The 17,877-nt window shown below is 31.2% G+C and overlaps 1 protein-coding gene across 1 annotated transcript in view; it reads left to right on the plus strand.

Moving 5' to 3' along the window:
* Positions 1-17,877, plus strand: part of LOC117181567 (protein timeless homolog) — a 384,720-nt gene that overhangs the window by 346,687 nt on the left and 20,156 nt on the right. Inside the window, exons 17-22 of the mRNA XM_033374395.1 lie at positions 9,557-9,619; positions 9,705-9,795; positions 10,061-10,259; positions 13,027-13,267; positions 16,108-16,208; positions 16,718-16,817. Of these exons, the coding sequence (XP_033230286.1) occupies positions 9,557-9,619; positions 9,705-9,795; positions 10,061-10,259; positions 13,027-13,267; positions 16,108-16,208; positions 16,718-16,817 (795 nt within the window). The remainder of the gene's footprint in view (positions 1-9,556; positions 9,620-9,704; positions 9,796-10,060; positions 10,260-13,026; positions 13,268-16,107; positions 16,209-16,717; positions 16,818-17,877) is intronic.

Genomic DNA, 17,877 nt, shown 5'->3' on the forward strand with positions numbered 1-17,877 from the left:
GTATAGAGCTCCAAGGAGATTATGTTGGAAAATTAAAAAAAATTTACCCAAAAAAAATTGTTTTTATACTTCATTCTAAGGACTTATTGAACTACCCTCGTAGAGAAAGAGATGAGGAAGAGGATATTTCAAGGGAAGAAATAGTTAACGTCTTAGGAATAATGAAGGATGGAAAGGCACCTGGTATAGATGAGATTCCAAATGACGTTTGGAAATATGGAGGGGAGGAACTAGAGGAATGGGCATGGATAATTTGTAATAGAGTATGTAGAGGAGAGGGGTGGCCAGAGTTATGGAAAAAAGGAGTATTTATACCAATAGAAAAGAAAGGCAAGGGAGAGGAGGTTATAGATTATAGGGGGGTGACGTTGATGCCAACACTGTATAAAGTATATGCAACTATTTTGTCGGAGAAATTGAAGATAGAAGTTGAAGAAAAAAATATCGATTCACCGAATCAGACAGGGTTCAGAAAAGGAATAGGGGTAATGGACAACCTCTATGTTCTGAACTATCTAGTAAATAAGAGAATTAAAAGGGAAAAAGGGGCAATGATAGCAATGTCCGTGGACTTTAAGGCGGCATTTGACTCATTAGACCGAAGCGAAATAGAATAAGTTATGGTAAAAAAGGGCATAAGAGAGGAATTAATAAAGAGAGTATCCGAAAATTTTAGAGAGGCAAAAAGCAGGGTAAAGGTAGAAGAGCAAGTAGAGGATAGTTTCTGGTTGGTGAGAGGTGTCAGATAAGATATCCTTTGATCCCACTTTTATTTAATTTATTAATATCAGACTTTTAAGAAGAAATGAAGAGCAAGGGTTGAGGAGGAGTTAGGATAGGGAAGGAAAAGATACATGCACTGGCATACGCAGAAGACATAGGAATAAAGTTAGAAGAAGTCAAAGAGTATAAATATTTGGGATATTTCTTGCGAACGAATATAGATCTTACAGCTCATAAAAGAGAAAGGATAAAAAAGCAGCAGGGGTAATGAAACAGATATGGGGAATAGGAAAAAGAAGATTACAAAAAATTGGAGAAGCAGAATGTGGTTATTTGATACGCTGGTATGGCCGGTATTAGGTTATGGAGCAGAGATATGGGGATGGAAAGAAAGGAAAGAAATTGAGAGTTTACAAGGAAGGTATATAAGGTGGACGCTATGGGCATACTGGAGGACGCCAGGATATATGGTAAGAGAAGAAGCGCTAAGGGATAAGTTAAGTATTAGAGCGGGAAAGAGGGCATGGAAATTGAAGACGAAGCTGAGGGAGGGAAAAGGAGGGAAGTTGGCGAGAAAGTGTAACGAGAAAGTGTTTGATGGAGGTAGAAGACAGAAGAGGGAGGGTGATCGAATTAACGAGATGGGAAGAAGAAAGGAGGGAGTTCTCTAATGATATAGAGTAAACTATGAAGAATTGGAAAAAAGGGAGAGGGAAAGACAATCAGTAGAAAGATGGGAGGCGATTGAGGATTCTAAATGCAATAAATGGTATAAGATGATAAAAAAGGAAGGGGTGCCAAAGTATTTAGAAAAGAGATAGGGAGAGAGTAGGTGGACCAGAATAGCATGATTTAGATTGGAAACTAGGTAAGGGAGGGGACGTACTAAGAAAAAGAATAGAACAGAAAGTCTAGAGTATGTGAATGGGAGGAGGAAACATGGGAGCATGTATGGGAAGGATGTAGGAGAGGAATGGAAGATAAAGGAAGCTGGCAAGAAAATGTGGTTAAGATTCTAGGGGAAGGTGGATTAGGATAAGAATGGATGAAGGAGTTTGAGGGTGCTGGAGGAGCGAAAGAGAAAATGAAAGAATGTACGTGAAAAAAGGCAAATGGAGGTATAAAAAAGTGAAAGAAAAAGGAAGCGGAAGCCGCTTAGATTAGAAACGTAAAAATTGTAAGTAATGGTAAGGTAAAAGTTAAGTAGACTAAGATGCGTTTGCGTTCTCATGCTCTCTCTCTTGCTTGCACTCTCGCTTTCGTTCGATAGCTCACTCGTTTGCTAATATGTCCTAAATTGTGCTATCGCAGGAAATAGAAATAAGAAACTAGATATAAGATTTTATGTAAATAATTGTATATAATTGTATATATAGAAAGGATAAGATTGTAAAAAAAATATGGATATAAACGGAATGATTGTAAGGAATGGAAGTCATGTAAACCCTTAGGGGACACATTATGAATAAAGAAGAATTTTTCTTCTCTTTTTATTAAAAAGAATGTTTAAATCCCTTGATGCCGATCTCCGGGCCGACTTTGGCCCAGAGTTGGGTCGGTAGTCGGCGTTACTCGTTAACAAAAGATGTTCCATAGCTGCCCCGATGGTTGGTGCATGTTTGGGCCATTGTTGGGCCAATAGTCAGCCTAACTTCTTCAGAACTTTCTAAATCCTTTCATGCCGATCTCTAGGCCGACTTTGGCACAGAGTTGGGCTAGTAGTCGGCTTTACTTGTTAACGAAAGATTTCCCAAAGTGCCCTGATGTTTGGTCCATGTTTGTGCCAAAGTTGGGCCAACAGTCGGTCCTACGTTGTCTGCCAACGTTGGCTGTTTAGGTTCGGCCGACATAAGTATCTTATAAATATAAAAGGTTGCTCAACTTTGGCCGCCGATCTATGTCGGGCCAAAGTCGGTCCGACTTTGGGCCAACGCACCTGCTCTGGGTGCCGACCTGAATTCGCACCTGGGCACATAAAAATGCAGCTATTTTTAATCCAAATAACTATGTTAGCACACGCAATTTTTTATTTGAAGTGATCATGTTAGTATGCCTAGCACGATAACTTTAATGGCTAATGACTTCATTTTTTGTAAATATCAATTCATTTTATTGAGAAATATTATACTCAGGTCTAAAATTAGTTATTTACTATAAGATTTCTTGTTAAAAATTAATTTAAATTTAAATTTTTTCCCAGTAGTTCCAAATTGGTGGCGCTGTCATAACTACCCAACAGGCGTATAGCGTTGCTGTGCAAAAACATGACAATTTAGGCCTTTTGATTTAAAAATTCGAAAAATTGACTCAAATTTGGCTCGAAACCAGCATACAAGATCGAAAATTTCGTTTAAAATGACAATGTTCTTACAATGAAAAAAAATGGTTTACCTGTCCAGATGAATGTTTAGCTGGATTTCGTCTTCCAAGAAAATATAGCTATGTCACCTAAATTTCTAGCCGTTTCAGCTAGATTTACCATCTAGAAATAATTATCGATAAAAAATAATTTAAAAGTAGTTGTTATTCTGAATAAATTCGCTAGATAATTTCTATATGGCTAATTTAGCTAAAACAGCTAGAAATCTAGGTGCCACAGCCATATTTTTTTGGAAGACGAAATCCAGCTAAACGATTAGCTAGGACAGCAAACTATTTATTTAGTAAATGAAGAAAATATAAAGTATCTTTGGTAATCTTATGGTAATAGTTTTTAAATAAAAATTGTAATGCACTAAATAAATCGGTTCAATTATTTTCTCAAATATATTTTGACATTTACGTGCATTTCTTTATCATAAAAACTTAATTTTTTTCAATTAGTTCCTTGCTACTTTCCACATTTGAGCAATTTTTTTTAATGGTTAATGATTAAATATTATTTGTTGAATTTAGTACAGGTAATGATTAATAATTATCAGATAAATATTTTCCATTGGTTTCGTATTAAACAAAAATTTTAAGTCTGAATTTGACACCCAAAACTGATTTTTATTATAAAATGTATGCCTAATGGATGTTAAACACCTTTTCAAAATTTGGTTATCCCAAACCAAAAATTTGAAAGAAATTTCACATCTTAATGAAAAAAATAACACATTAGTTTTTATGAAAATATTGAAACTATAAAAAATAAAAATGATCAGCTCATAAAACTTCTATATTGGCCATAAAACCCACTTTACCGACCCCTAAATATTTGTCAAAAATAACTGAAAATTTCAATTAAGAATATGTACTTCAATTACTTCGAACAACATTACTTGTTCTTCTCCTATTTTGTCCCCTATTTTTGTGGGAAATTCCCCTTTTTTCTCTATTTCAAACAGTTTTACGATCTGAAGCTTGCAAATGCCCCTATTTATTTCGTAATTATAGGTCTAGGAATAGGAGACAATTTTGTTTCAGCAAATATGTTTTAAAATGAATTAATTTCCGGTTTAAAATGCACCTATTTAAGCATCCACCTTGAAATAATACAACTCTCCATGCTTAATTTTAACGCAGTTCTAAGTATGTAATCAAAGAGGTTTGCCAAATCATAAGAAAGTTTCTTGGCTCGTTAAAACACCAACTTCTTTATGAGTCAGACATCGGACCAATTATCGTGGTAATATAAATTTAAGTTGTTTCAAGAAATCTAAACTTTTCCTGAAATCCCTCAATCCTGCAATCGAAAGTTTGGAACGTCTGAATTATTTATTCGATCTATTAAATTAAATGTAAGGTTAAACATAAAAAGAATCATAAGCTCAAATGACTCGATTAATTGTCCGATTTTAAACGTGGTATATAATACATAATACATTCTAATTTTAAATAAAATACACTATAGTCTCAAGCGGAGAGAAATTAAGTAAATTTTTATTTAAAAGTTCTGTATGAAATTTAAAAATAATATTTTAAAGTGGTTTCTACTGGAAACTATAATTTATCTAAATATTTTTAATTTTTATATAAAAAATATTTATTTTATTTAAAATAACTATGTATTATTATTAGATAGGTTCTTACTTGAGATTTCATACTAAACCACAACTAAACTACTTTACTTCTATCCGATATGATGCGTTTAAATCTATCTACCCAACTCCGTGTGGAAATAACCCCATTTAGCCCTATTACAAGTCGGGCACTAATCAGGGGCTAGTCTGGTTATTAATTTAGACAAAGTACCCAGTTGGGGGCTAATCGGGGACTAGTTGGGCTTTTTGTCAAAATTTTAGTCGGGCCTTTTTGTTCATTAATTTCCGTGCGGGTAATCTTCAGGCTGTGGTCGGAAGCTAGTGGGGCTCTGATCGGGTTATTCTTATGTTTGAGTTTTCGGCGAGGTCTTATCAACTGAGGTAATATCTAAAAAAGCGTAATGATTTTTTTATTCTAAAACACTAAGAATATATTTAACAATAATTTTACACCGTTTTTTGGAGAAAAGATTTATTAATGTTAAATTCATCTCAAATATACTTAATAAATAATTATTAAGTGAAGAATTTTGTACGAAAATTAACTTTTTATAAAAACAACGATCAAAATCTACAAAAAGACGTAATCTTATTTTTTTGTAGTATTTTTTAGAAAATTGTGAATTTATAGGAATATTTATAAATACCTTTGTATGGAATTTTAAGAAAATCCATATTGGAAAAGATACATATAGATGCAGGTGAAAAGTCTGCCGAAAGTCATAAGACTCTAAATTTGTACAGATGCTTATATTTAAATTGATCTGAAAGGTTTGCCATATGTAAATAAAGTCTAATCCTTCATGTAATTGAAATTGGAAAGAGAAAAAGTTTTTGATTAATCAGTGAAGAGCAGTATCCTAGTAGTAAACTATTAAGCACGGTGCAGTTCAGATTTAGCTACCACCTTCATTTGAGTCTTGCGGTTCTGGACTGGTAGCTTTAAAGAAAATCCGCAAGGGCCCGACGTGCCGCCTCTCGCGCAACATAAATGACGCGTCGAGTGTTTGAGACAGCAGTCCACACGTAAGGAAGCATAATTACCTGGAGCAGAGACTACTGTGATCAATATGGTGGTTCCTTCAGAGCGAAGCTCCTCCATTGCTGCGTTCCAGCTGAAGTTTTTTTCTAAAATTAATATTCCATAAATTTTGGCGAATATTAGTTACATAAATTTATGCATTTTAAAGTGTAGGATATGTTCCTCATTTCATCTTGGGTAAACTTGAGCACTTTTAAATATTTCGAAAAAGATTATGGAGATTTCCGTAAATAATAAGTATTTTGACCAATTTTTAGGGGATGTTCCACAAATTTTGGGGAGTTTGGTTAATATTCCACTCGGATGTATTATCATATGGCCCCTAATAGTACCCGGTCAGGCCCAGACTAGGATAAGTCGGGTCACCTGACTAGCCCCCGACTAATCTACCGTGACGATACTGGTCGTGGGCTAGTCAGATGACCCGACTAGCCCCCGACTTTAAGTGGGGTCGAATGGTCGGGAACCAGACTAGTTCCCTATTTCAATTTCTACACGGTACTATGCATTATATGTAAAACGCTTATAAGTTATTGAAGCGCCATAATCCTACGAGCCAACATGCTCAGCAGTTTGTGATAATGTCATAATTTAGAGGACAATCTAAATTTAGAAGCGTCGATTTTGTAGCTATATTGTTCATATTAAAATTGAAATCAAAACATTTTTTTCTTAGAATTTAACTGGATACTACTAAAAAAATAAACCGTTATTTTGCTATAGCGAAGAAATATTTCTTCTCAGCAAATCTTTGTCTGAAATTCTTCAATTTTATGATTTTGAACGTTACAATGTTAATTGTTCTGGTTTTTAACAATTATTTATTTAAAACGACTTAAAATTTAACAAAATTAACTTCTCATTTAAAAATCTTTCTTTTTTAAACAAAATTCAAAATCATTCAACTTTTAATGTTTCTAACTTGAAATTGCTAAGAATGATATAATTTTTAACATTTGCAAAGTTTATTTATTTATTCAATTTCCAATGAATGGAAGCTTCTAATTTGTCCCCTAAGGGTTTACATTTTTCTTATACCTTCTTTCCTATTCGTTTACACACCCGCCACACACTTACTTGTTGGCGGGAGGGGGACCTAAAGTTTAAGGTGGGTTCTAAACCATCAAGAGCAACAGATTTAAATACTTAAGGGACCTCTTTCTCTAGAGTTACCGAGGCCCATGCTGCCCATAGATATTTTATTACTTGTTCATTATTAAAAGATCAAACTTAATGTTTTTGAATATAAATTTTTTAAGCTTCAATCTGAAAAGTTGAAAATTCAGAAGAGCTTAATTTCGGCTGCTTTGATTTGTAGTTCTAGTTTGGATTATTTGAAATTTATAAAAAATTCAGCTTTGATAATTCGAACTTTTTAATTTCATTGGCAGGAAAATTGTTTGCCATCCGGAGAAAAACCATGCATTTTTTCGAGCGATAAAAGTGGTCGCGCTAAAATTTCTAAATTGCCATATTCGAAAGGCATTCATATGCTAAATTTGAAAAATGTTCTATTATCAAAAATGATTGCAGAGCATCACTGGACATGAAATAACGGTCTTTAAAGCTGAAAACTGAAAGCTTCGAAAGTGATTTTGAAACCTATACATTGGATTGGAAAAATGTATGGAAAGCATATGAAATATTCTTTTTATCACCGACACATTTTATGACCTAATAACGAAACAAATGTACTCATGCGTATTGCGAAATTGTGATAAGAATAAAAGAACTCTAACTCTTGAGATTTTTTTCTTCAGTAAAGTTTCTGTATACGTGGGTTATGAAATGTTAAACGCAGTTGGGAGAATGCTCGTAAATGCTCGAGTCGAACGGGTCAACTGGATTCTGAAAGCCGGTAGATGCCATAAAAAGGACTTGTAAATTTCAGGAATCATTATTGTAATTGGAAGTTATCAGAAAAGAACAAAGTTTTTTTCTTAGTGCATTCCAATTTGTTGTTTCCCATACGCGAAATTAAAAATATTTTACATAACGAAGTTCTTTTCATACAGTATTTACTATTGTAATTAAATTTCTGAATTGCTGGTACTGTGTGCTTTACTGAATTTGTATAGCGACTCTCTAAGCTTTAGGGAATATCTATTTATGTGAAGTTATTGAATCAAACTTAATATTCAGCCTCCGTTTCGGTTAACTTGTATTAAACTAAAAATCATCGTGGAAATTTCAACTTTACTGGTTTTGATGTAATCAATAATCCTTTCGAATTAGAAGCGATTCCAACACAAAATTGTAAAATTCTTTTATTTCAAATTTTCTAATTAAAATTATTCACTCCTGAAATTTGCAATTAGAAATTCTTATATTATCCACATTTTTTTAACTCTTAACGGTAGCCACTGGCCATTCAAAGCAGATATTAACCTGGAATTTTTAGAACCGGGAAAGGGACCGTAATTTTTTTTGAAACTGTGCATTTTTCTGATTTGTCTTTGCATTTGCAATAAATATCATCTCACTCTTCGAAAAAAACGTTACAAAACAAAAGTGTTACAAAAAATTCAGGGGAAACCACCAGATAATTTGAATTTATTATAAAATCTCATATGCAGAATTTTTCTAGAATGGATATTGCTAAATTTACTACTTAGGCAAACTTAGCGCTTGTAAATCAAGTATTTTAATTTTTTTGAGCCATTTATTGCGTTATAGTCACGTTTAGTGTAACCCCTGACCAGGAAAATGGGGAATGAACCTGGAATTTTTAACACTAGGAAACAGCCGGAAATTTGTTTTCATTTTTAGAAAAATGAATGAATCCTGTTTTATAAGTTTAGAGATTTATTCCGTGAAGAATGCATTCGATTTTGCGGATATTAACGGTAGGGAATTATATCCAGGAGCTAATCCAGTGTTGTAATTTCTTTTTCCAACTCAAACGCAGTCCGCGATACAATTTCTATCGGAGTTAGCACAAACGCGGTAATCTTCTTTTCAGGATCGCTTAATTAAAAGAAATTCATTTTGGAATTCCCATCGGGAAAGCTACATCGTCGCGTGATCGGATTTTGCTCTTCCGCAGTAATTTGCCGGAACCAATCCGTTTCCTCAATCCCATTGGCAACTGTGGAACTTGCTTCGACGGTTCTAACTAAAACGCATTTCCCAAAGTCAAGTTTGATGGGACACCATTTTGCATCAAATATAAAGTAACTTCTTAGCTCATTATGAATGGAGATATAGTGGGTTTTTTTCAAATCTCATACATTAAAATTTACTACCCTTCATTTTTTCATTTTACAAGCATTTCTTTTAAACAGATTTCGAACTCTTTCCCCTATTCCCCGTTTTTCAAAATTTTTATATGACATATAAAAAAATTAATTATTTTGTGAAAGTGTTCAACTATTTTGTTAAAAAGTCATCTTTTCTTCTATTAAAAATTAGACTAAAAATTCTAAAAAATTCGTCCTTTTGACTTGAATTATTTTGTTGAATATTCATAGTTTTTGGTAAAAAATAATCTTCCTTAATCAAAAATTCATCTTTCCAGGTTGAAAATTAACTTTTTGTTGAAAATTCATCTTTTCGGGTTAAAAAATCAACTATTTTCTAAAACATTCGACTTTTCAGCTTGAAAATTCAACTTTTTTTTTAATTCATCTTTTTTGAAATACTCTTTTTTATAATGCATCCTTTGTGTCCTATTTTTGTAAAAAAAACATCCTATTTCCCCTTTTTGAGAAAAGGTTGAAAATAGTTGTATTTGACAAAATCCAAAATTCAGTTATTTCGAACTGTATTTAGTTCAAGCAGATAATACATTGGACTTGTAATTTAATTAATTTTTCTTCTCTTTCAGTTCCAGATGAAACCCCGAGTTTAGTCACTCAGGAAGAACAGGAGGAATCCCTAAGTCACGATGGTAAATTTGATTTTTACAGTCCAGTGATAAAAATGAATTAAAATTTTAAACTTTTTAATTAATTGCCTTCATCGTTCTGTCACAGATGAGGAGGAGGAGGATGAAGAGGAGGAAGCAGAAAGGGAGCTACGAACTTGTGTGGAAACTGATTTTGAATTCAAAGATTTTCTTATCAGGTGTGTATAAAGTATAAGTTTCCTCAACCCGAACATCTTTAAAAATAGAATTGATTTCCTACCAATAAAAAATGCAATTATTGTTAATGTTCTTATACATGTTTTTATTATGAAATGGAAATCGTTCGAGCATTTTTGCCAGGGTCAAAAGAATGGTTTAAACAGAGTAGAATGTTTTCTCCTGATGGGTGAAAATTCAATTTTCTCTGAAACTATCTTTTCTTTTATGGGAAAAAGTTATAGGAAAGATTACTGTGACTTGTAGGTTCGCCAATATGAAAGTGGTTAAGGCGATGGCACTCCTTCTTCAAGGATATGAAATGAATTCAATCGAGGTGAATCACTACATCGTCAAAATGCTGCATAGAATCGCCTGGGACTGCAAAATGCAACCCATGATCTATCAAGCTTCGATATTCAGAACATTTCAAAGAATACTCGACTCCAAATCATCTGAACACAAGGTAAAATCCTTAGAAAGATCCTGAGAAGTCTTTCATTTTTTTAATTTACTAGAATTTTTTAGTTTTCCGATTTAAGTGGAAAAGCAGTTTTTCATATAACTTTTACAATTGATTAAAATTGATTAGTTTTTGGTTGAAGTTCAATCTGTTTTGTTTGGAAATCCATATACGTATATTGAAAGTTCAACTACATCAATTGAAAATGCATATGAATGAATTTTTGAATTGGTATTTTTTATTTTATTTTTCGTCAAGGTTATATAAATATGATTTTCCCAAGATTCTGGAGAAAATTCAAAAAGATTTTTAAAGATATCAGAAAAGATTACAAGCAAAGTATAATTTGTATAGAAAAATAACTTTTAATGCGAAATAAAAATTTCGAATTACTATTTATTTTTTGTTTCTTTGTTTTTTTTTCATTAAGGTTATATAAATATAAGTTTCTTAAGTTTCTCGAGAAAATTCAGAAAGATTTTGGAAGATTTCAGAAAAGTATGTAGAAAATTTTTAAGCAATTTTTTTATTTTACATAGTTTAAAAAAATGTAGGAAAAGTTTGATTCACTTGAAAAGATATTTAGGATGTTTTAACGCTTGTAAAAATTTAATATAATAATATAATTTAATCTAAAATTAAAACCTAAAAATTCCTAATTATATTTTAAACTGAATCAAATTATCCCTGAAAGTGTCTTAAAATCTTCAAAGTTCGTTTTTGACAAATTTGGAATTCTCATGTACTTGGCAAAAAATTTTTTAATATTTTTTAAAAGGATTCGAATTTTTCCGAAATATTTGAAAGGTTCTGAAAGATGAGAAAATTCCTTATAATTTTCCATATTATTTTTCGACAATTTTGGAAATTGTTTGGAATGTTTCAGAAATATTTAAAAATATTGTCTTGAAATAAACTTTTAAAAATAAAAAATCATAAGAAAATCATAAGAAATCTTAAGACAATTTTTTTGTTCTCTGGAAACCTTTCAAAATTTTTAAAAAGATTCTAAATCTTGATTCATAATCTTTAAAAATCTATATTTTGTGTAAAATTTGTCGAAATTAAAAAACAAATTAATTATCTATTCAAAGTTTTTTCTATGATTTTTTAAATTATTTAAAAAATTATTTCAGAATAAAAATTATTTCTTGAAAAAAGATCCTACTCCATCTTCACTCCATTGGGAATCGCACCACAAAACTTCTGATTTCCGGTCAGTTGCTTTTCCAATTAAGCTATTAGAGGGATCAGAATAAGAACTTCTAATTCAAGAACATAAGGCTAATTTTTAGCTAGGTGTTAATGGTACAAATAATTATTTTACAATTTTTTAAATTTATCTGCTAAATCATCAGAGATTGTACCTTACTATTCTGATCCCTCTAATAGCTTAATTGGAAAAGCACCTGACCGAAAATCAGAAGTTTTGTGGTTCAATTCCCAATGGAGTGAAGATGGAGTAGGATCTTTTTTCAAGAAATAATTGTAATTTAAAAATATTATTTTCCATCTAGTCTTGTTAAGACGTTAAGCATTTTCTGTTATTGAAGATTCTTAACTTGATCGATATTGTGTAGATTTGCTGCCTTCATGGTTTATAGGGTTGATCTACTGTCAGTAAGGTACAATCTCTGATGATATAGCAGATAAATTTTAAAAAAATTTTAAATAAATACTTGTACCATTAACACCTAGCTAAAAATTAGCGTTATGTTCTTGAATTAAGAGTTCTTATTCTGATCCCTCTAATAGCTTAATTGGAAAAGCACCTGACCGGAAATCAGAAGTTTTGTGGTTCGATTCCCAAGGGAGTGAAGATAGAGTAGAATCTTTTTTCAAGAAATAATTTTAATTTAAAAATATTATTTTCTATCTAGTCTTATTAAGACGTTAAGCATTTTCTGTTATTGAAGATTCTTAACTTGATCGATATTGTGTAGATTTTCTGCCTTCATGGTTTGGAGGGTTGATCTACTGTCGGTAAGGTACAATCTCTGATGATATAGCAGATAAATTTAAAAAAATTTTTAAATAATAATAATTAAGAATGATAATTAAGATATTTTAAGTTTTTGTCCGCAATTTTATTCTTTTCACCTCTTTGAGAATTTAAAAAAGTGGACAAATTATAGTGTTGTTGCAAAATTTTAAAAACACAATTATTTTCCAATTTTAAAAGAACTTTTACAAAGAAAATGTTCTATTTTATCAATAATGTTAAGAAAATTTCATAAATAAGATTTATGAAGGGCTTATGATTTTTTTTCTAATTTTGTCAAAAAGTTAAGAACAGAAATGTTGCCTTCATTGTAACCAAATAATTTAAAATTTAGAATGCTCTCTTTTAGAAATAAATCTTTAAAATGAATATTCGTCATGTGGAAATTGCGATGTACAAAAATTCCAGAAAATTTAAAAGAGCAAACTAAAAAGACCCACTTAAAGTAAAATTCACGCAGCATGCAACCAATCTGGTTTTCGACAACAATATGTCCGATATTTTCGAGATATTCGGTAACATCCCTTTTTCATATAACAAAAGGATTAAAAATGACTCAGTAATAACAAAAAATGATAAAGCTGGGATAAGTAAAGCGAGGAGTGATAATTTGTTTTGCCTTTTTTTTCAAGAAATGAGTTTTCCTCGTCAGATGGTTAAAGTTTGAAAGCTGGAGTATCTCCTCTCAATAGTAGATTTCCAAGAAGGTCGTATATTTGCATAAGTTCAAGTCGGATGTTGATGTTTATGTTGATGTTGATGTTTCAGGAGCTGCAAAAGTTTGCTATCTTCATAATTCGCAGTTTCGCGGAGGTCGCACAAAAGAATCGTAAGGCGTACATGGAATTGCTGTTCTGGAAGACGACCCACCATGCCGTCGACATGGTCGAGGGCTACGACTCACAAGGAGGAGAAAACAAGAAACTTTCTCGTACCGCCTGGTCCGAAGAAGAAGAAGACGAATTACGCACTTTATTCATGGAGCATCAAACTAACAAATATCCTCAAGGTACTATATCTATCGTTCTTCCATCGACCTTCTACCAACAAAGATGTCTCCTTTAACGTGAAAAAAATCGTCTAGTCTAGCTCCTTCCAATCCCACATAACAGAAACTTCCTTCCAAAACCCATTTCTTATTGTACATTTACTTCGCTCACAATCTCTTCTGTAATTCCCTCGCGTCTTTAATAAATGGAAAATATCGCCTTTCACATTCAATAAAGATCAATTTTTTAAAACATTTTGATTATAACAGGGTGACAATAGGCCAGGCAAAGTTTAAGGATTTTGAAGAAAAAAAGTTGTGAAAGTCCAGGAATTTCTGTAAGAAGCACTTTAGGTAACTGCCAATAATAAACAGCACTTTTTAGGGTTTCGTAACCCCAGGCAGAAATCCTTATAATTTCGGTTGGATATCTGTCCGTCCATCCGTCCCTCCTACTTTTTTCAAGGAGGGGAAATGAGGGGAAGTAAGGGAGATAATTGAGAGGAAATAATGGGTGTGACTGAGAAACAAGGGGTGGGAAATTAATGGAAATAGGAGGGGGTTAAGTAGGGGAAATAAGGGGTGGAAGGGGTAGAAGTGAGGGGTATTAATGAAGAAGAAGCAGGTCTTGGGGGTGGAGATGAGGGAAGTGGAAGTAGGTGTGGTAGGGGAAATGAGGGAAAGTTGGTGAAATGAGAAGAGGGGAATAGGTAAAGTAAGAGGAGTGAGAGGGGACTAGCAAAAGTGAGAATAATGAGTGAATTTGAAGTAGGAAAAAAGAGTGTATATGATGGAAAGTAGGGGAAATTATTAGAAATTAGCGTGATTAGAAGTGAGGAAGTGATAACTGGAGATAGGAAGTAGGGGAAGGGGATTGTTAGCTTCATAAGCGAGTTTCTATTTTTTACTATTACTAAAAGAAAATTATTTCACATTGAAAACCGTGCCCTTAGAATTTTTAGATATAATAGGAACTAATATAGTCTACTTATCATAAATATTACATTTTATATATTTTTTTGGAAAAAATTTTTTGATTTTATTCAGAACTTTACTCTTTTTGCAATTTTGGAAATTTTAAGGTTGTTCTTATTGCGAGATAATTAGGAGATACTTTTTTATCATTTTTTAAAAAGAATTGTAATGATTGAAATAATTTTATTTTCCCTAAATTTTTTCTATATTTTAAAAGAGTGCGAGACATTAGATAAAATGAAACAAGTAAAACCTTAATATTTCAAAAATTACATCAATGAAACGATTTCAAAGTAGAATCGGCAAAAAACTCATGGTTCCCTTAAAATTGTCAAATATTCGCAAAAATATAAAAGTTCGCTTTGCTAATTTAAACAAATACGTATTTGATGTCAGTGATTTAAGGGGATTTTCTAGGATTTAAAATATGTTCAAATATTTCAAGGTATTAACAAAGATTTTAAAGAATTTTAGCTTATTTGAAATATTCAAAGAATCTTTAAATTGATTTCAATAATTTTAAGTTGTTTCAAAGAATTTTAAATATTGAAGGGTATTTTAAAAAAATCCAAGGAATTGTTCAAAGCTTTAAAAGATTAGAAAGAATTTAAATGGTTCCAAAAGATCTTAAAGAATTTTTTTTTATTTTAAAGGATTTAAATATTTCAGGCTATTTCGTGTAATGTAAAGGAGTTTTCAACTGATTTCTGAAATTTAATGGGAATCCAAAAGGTTTGAAATATCTTCAGATATTAAAGAAAATTTCAATGCATTTTTAAGACTTTTAAGGAATTAAAAGGTATTTAAATTTTAAGATAAGCAAAAAAAGCTTGAGGAGTTTTAAATTAATTTCCGTAATTTGATGGGATTTTAAATATTTTCAAATATTTCAGTGTATTAGCAACGATTTTATAGAATTGTACTTTATTTTTCATGATTCCTAGAAACTTCAATTGATTTTAATAATTTGAAGTAGTTCCATAAGGTTTTAAAGATAGAAGGATATTTTTTTAATCCCAAAAAAGTGTTAAGATTTTAAATGATTTGCAATATCTCAGGGTATTTTGAATAGATTACAATAATTTCAAATGGTTTCAAAGGATTACAAAAAAAAAATTCAAAAGATTTTAAGAAATGTTTAATATTTCAGGAGATTTTGTAAAATTTCAAGGTATTTCAATTGATCGGATTTCAAAGGGTTAAAAATATCTTAGGAAATCTAACATAATTCCAAGATATTTTTTAAATCTTTAAAAAGTCCCAAGAATTTTAAAAGATTTAAGAGGATTTGAAACATTTTAGAAAATCTAAATTCTGATTGAAACAAATTTCCATGCGTTTTTAAAGTATTTGCTAATTTTCAATAAATAAATAAATTTCAATAAATTTCCTAGGATTTCAGAAAATATCATCTGACTTCAAAGAATTTCATAAATTGTTATAATACTTTCATGCATTTAAGAGAATTCACCGAGGAATGTATTCACAAGTTATTATTTTTTAAATATTTTTTGTAATTAATTTGAATTCATTTGGAATTCACCCCGATTTATAATAATTATCCTGAATTTGTGTAAATTCTTCGGAATTCTCGATAATTTGTTCAATTTACTTAAATTCTTCTAAATTTACTCAATTCAATTAATTTATAGTACATTCTTTCAGTTTTTCTTAGTTTACCTTGAAGTCTTCCTTCACTGTAAATTAGTTACTTGTGGTCTATATTAATAATGTTACCAGTTTAGAATATTGCTCTTTGAATATTAATTCTCAGGGAAATCAAGGAAAAGTCAAGGAATTTTTAAAGAAAAGTTTTTCGGTCAGCCCGAATAAGAAAACCAATTTTTTTAAACTCACTAAACGGATTGATTTATCTTTCTTTGTAGATCTAATCGACTGGCTCTTGGATAATCTGATCAATAAAGATAGAACGAGACGTGCAGTGATAAAAAAGCTGAAAGAGATGTGCCTCATCGTCAACTCGAAGGTACCCGAATTTCACTACAATACTCGTATTAAAAAATAAAATCAATGAAATAGCTTTTTCTCTTGATTCATTCGAGGTGGAATTGAAAATACAACAAAGAGACGTATCCGTTTTACATATTGTATGTTCGTTTTCATTATTCTCTAGCAAATTCCGATTTCCTCTTGTAAAATGACATTTCCGCGTTCGCATATTCCTGTTTCTGGTGCCCCTCAACAGTTTCGCAGTGACACGTTCGGAATGATTTATGGGAACCGTCGTCAGTCTGACCCTAAATAAGTTTTAAGGTTGTCGTCCTTTTAAGGGGAACATATGTGATAAAATAGAATCGAGTCGCTTCGGGGATTTCGAGACTACGAGATGAAATTTATGTCCCTGTTACGCATGGATTATTTCATGCAAAACTTGAAATTCATTCTTTATCGCGACTCTTTTGGGAGCCTCCGGCCTTTATTTCCTGAATTCTATTTTATAAATATGTATATTATAGAAAAGTTTCTTTTTTTCAGGGTGTTAGGAGCGAAATTCAGAAAAGGCTGCCGAAAGAATGGTCTGAGGAAGAAGTTGCTCAGTTGACTGAACTCTGGGAACAAGTCAAAGAAGAAGATGGTACGTAATTACAACAGAAGTTTAAAAATGTAGAGCGGAATTTCAAAAATTTTCATAATTTCGAAGATTTCAAAAGATTACAATCTTTTCAAAAGTCGTAAAGAAATTTTAAGAGGTATTACAAATTTCAAGATGATTTATTAGATTTCAAAATATTTTAAGGGTTCACGGTGTGCCTGAACATGGGTTTGATGAAAAATTCACCGCAGATATTTGAACGGGAATCGATTATTGCAATAAAATGAAGGATCCGTGCCAAATTTCAACAATTTTCGCCGGGCCGTTTCGAAAAAAAGTTACTTCGAAATTTAAAAATATCAAATTGTCAAATTGAAATAATTTATTACAAAAATTATTATTAAATATTATTAAATATTATATTATATATAAAAAACTGAATGATTATAAAATAATTACCAAATAATTTAATTATATGCGCATTCATTTTAAAAATAGTTTTTTTTAAATTAAATTGAACAGTTATCAGTATTTTACAGTGATTATTATTATATATCTTGTACAAAATATATACATTAATATAATATAATTATATGTAATTATTTGTAAAAATTTATAGAAACAAATAAAGTTCATTTTTCTATGTCTATTATTCAATTACAAACGTGACGAGAATTGTATTCGCGAACTGCTTTTAATTAATTCTCAGGATACTTTACATTTGTATATGCTACTTTATATTTAGCCCAAGTTGTTTTGAAATCGGCATGAACAGATTCTATGTACTGCTCACTAAAAAATCCCAAGGATTTGCTTTATTTGTTTTATACATTTTTATAAAGAATGAAATATAATTGTGTTATATTAATCGATTAATTTTTTCAAGATATAAATAATAATAATTACTGTAAAATACTTATAACTATTAAATTTAATTTAAAAAATTATTTTGAAAATTAATGCGCAGATAATTAAATTATTTCGTAATTATTTGATAATTATCAGTGCCGTCTTTTAAGACCGTCGGGCCCTAGGCACGGCCGACGTGGGGCCCTCTTAAGGCGGCGGAAATCATATAAAGTAATAGGTCTTTCAACTTTTT

The sequence above is a fragment of the Belonocnema kinseyi genome, chromosome 10 (assembly GCF_010883055.1).
Source record: "Belonocnema kinseyi isolate 2016_QV_RU_SX_M_011 chromosome 10, B_treatae_v1, whole genome shotgun sequence".
Taxonomy (NCBI): domain Eukaryota; kingdom Metazoa; phylum Arthropoda; class Insecta; order Hymenoptera; family Cynipidae; genus Belonocnema; species Belonocnema kinseyi.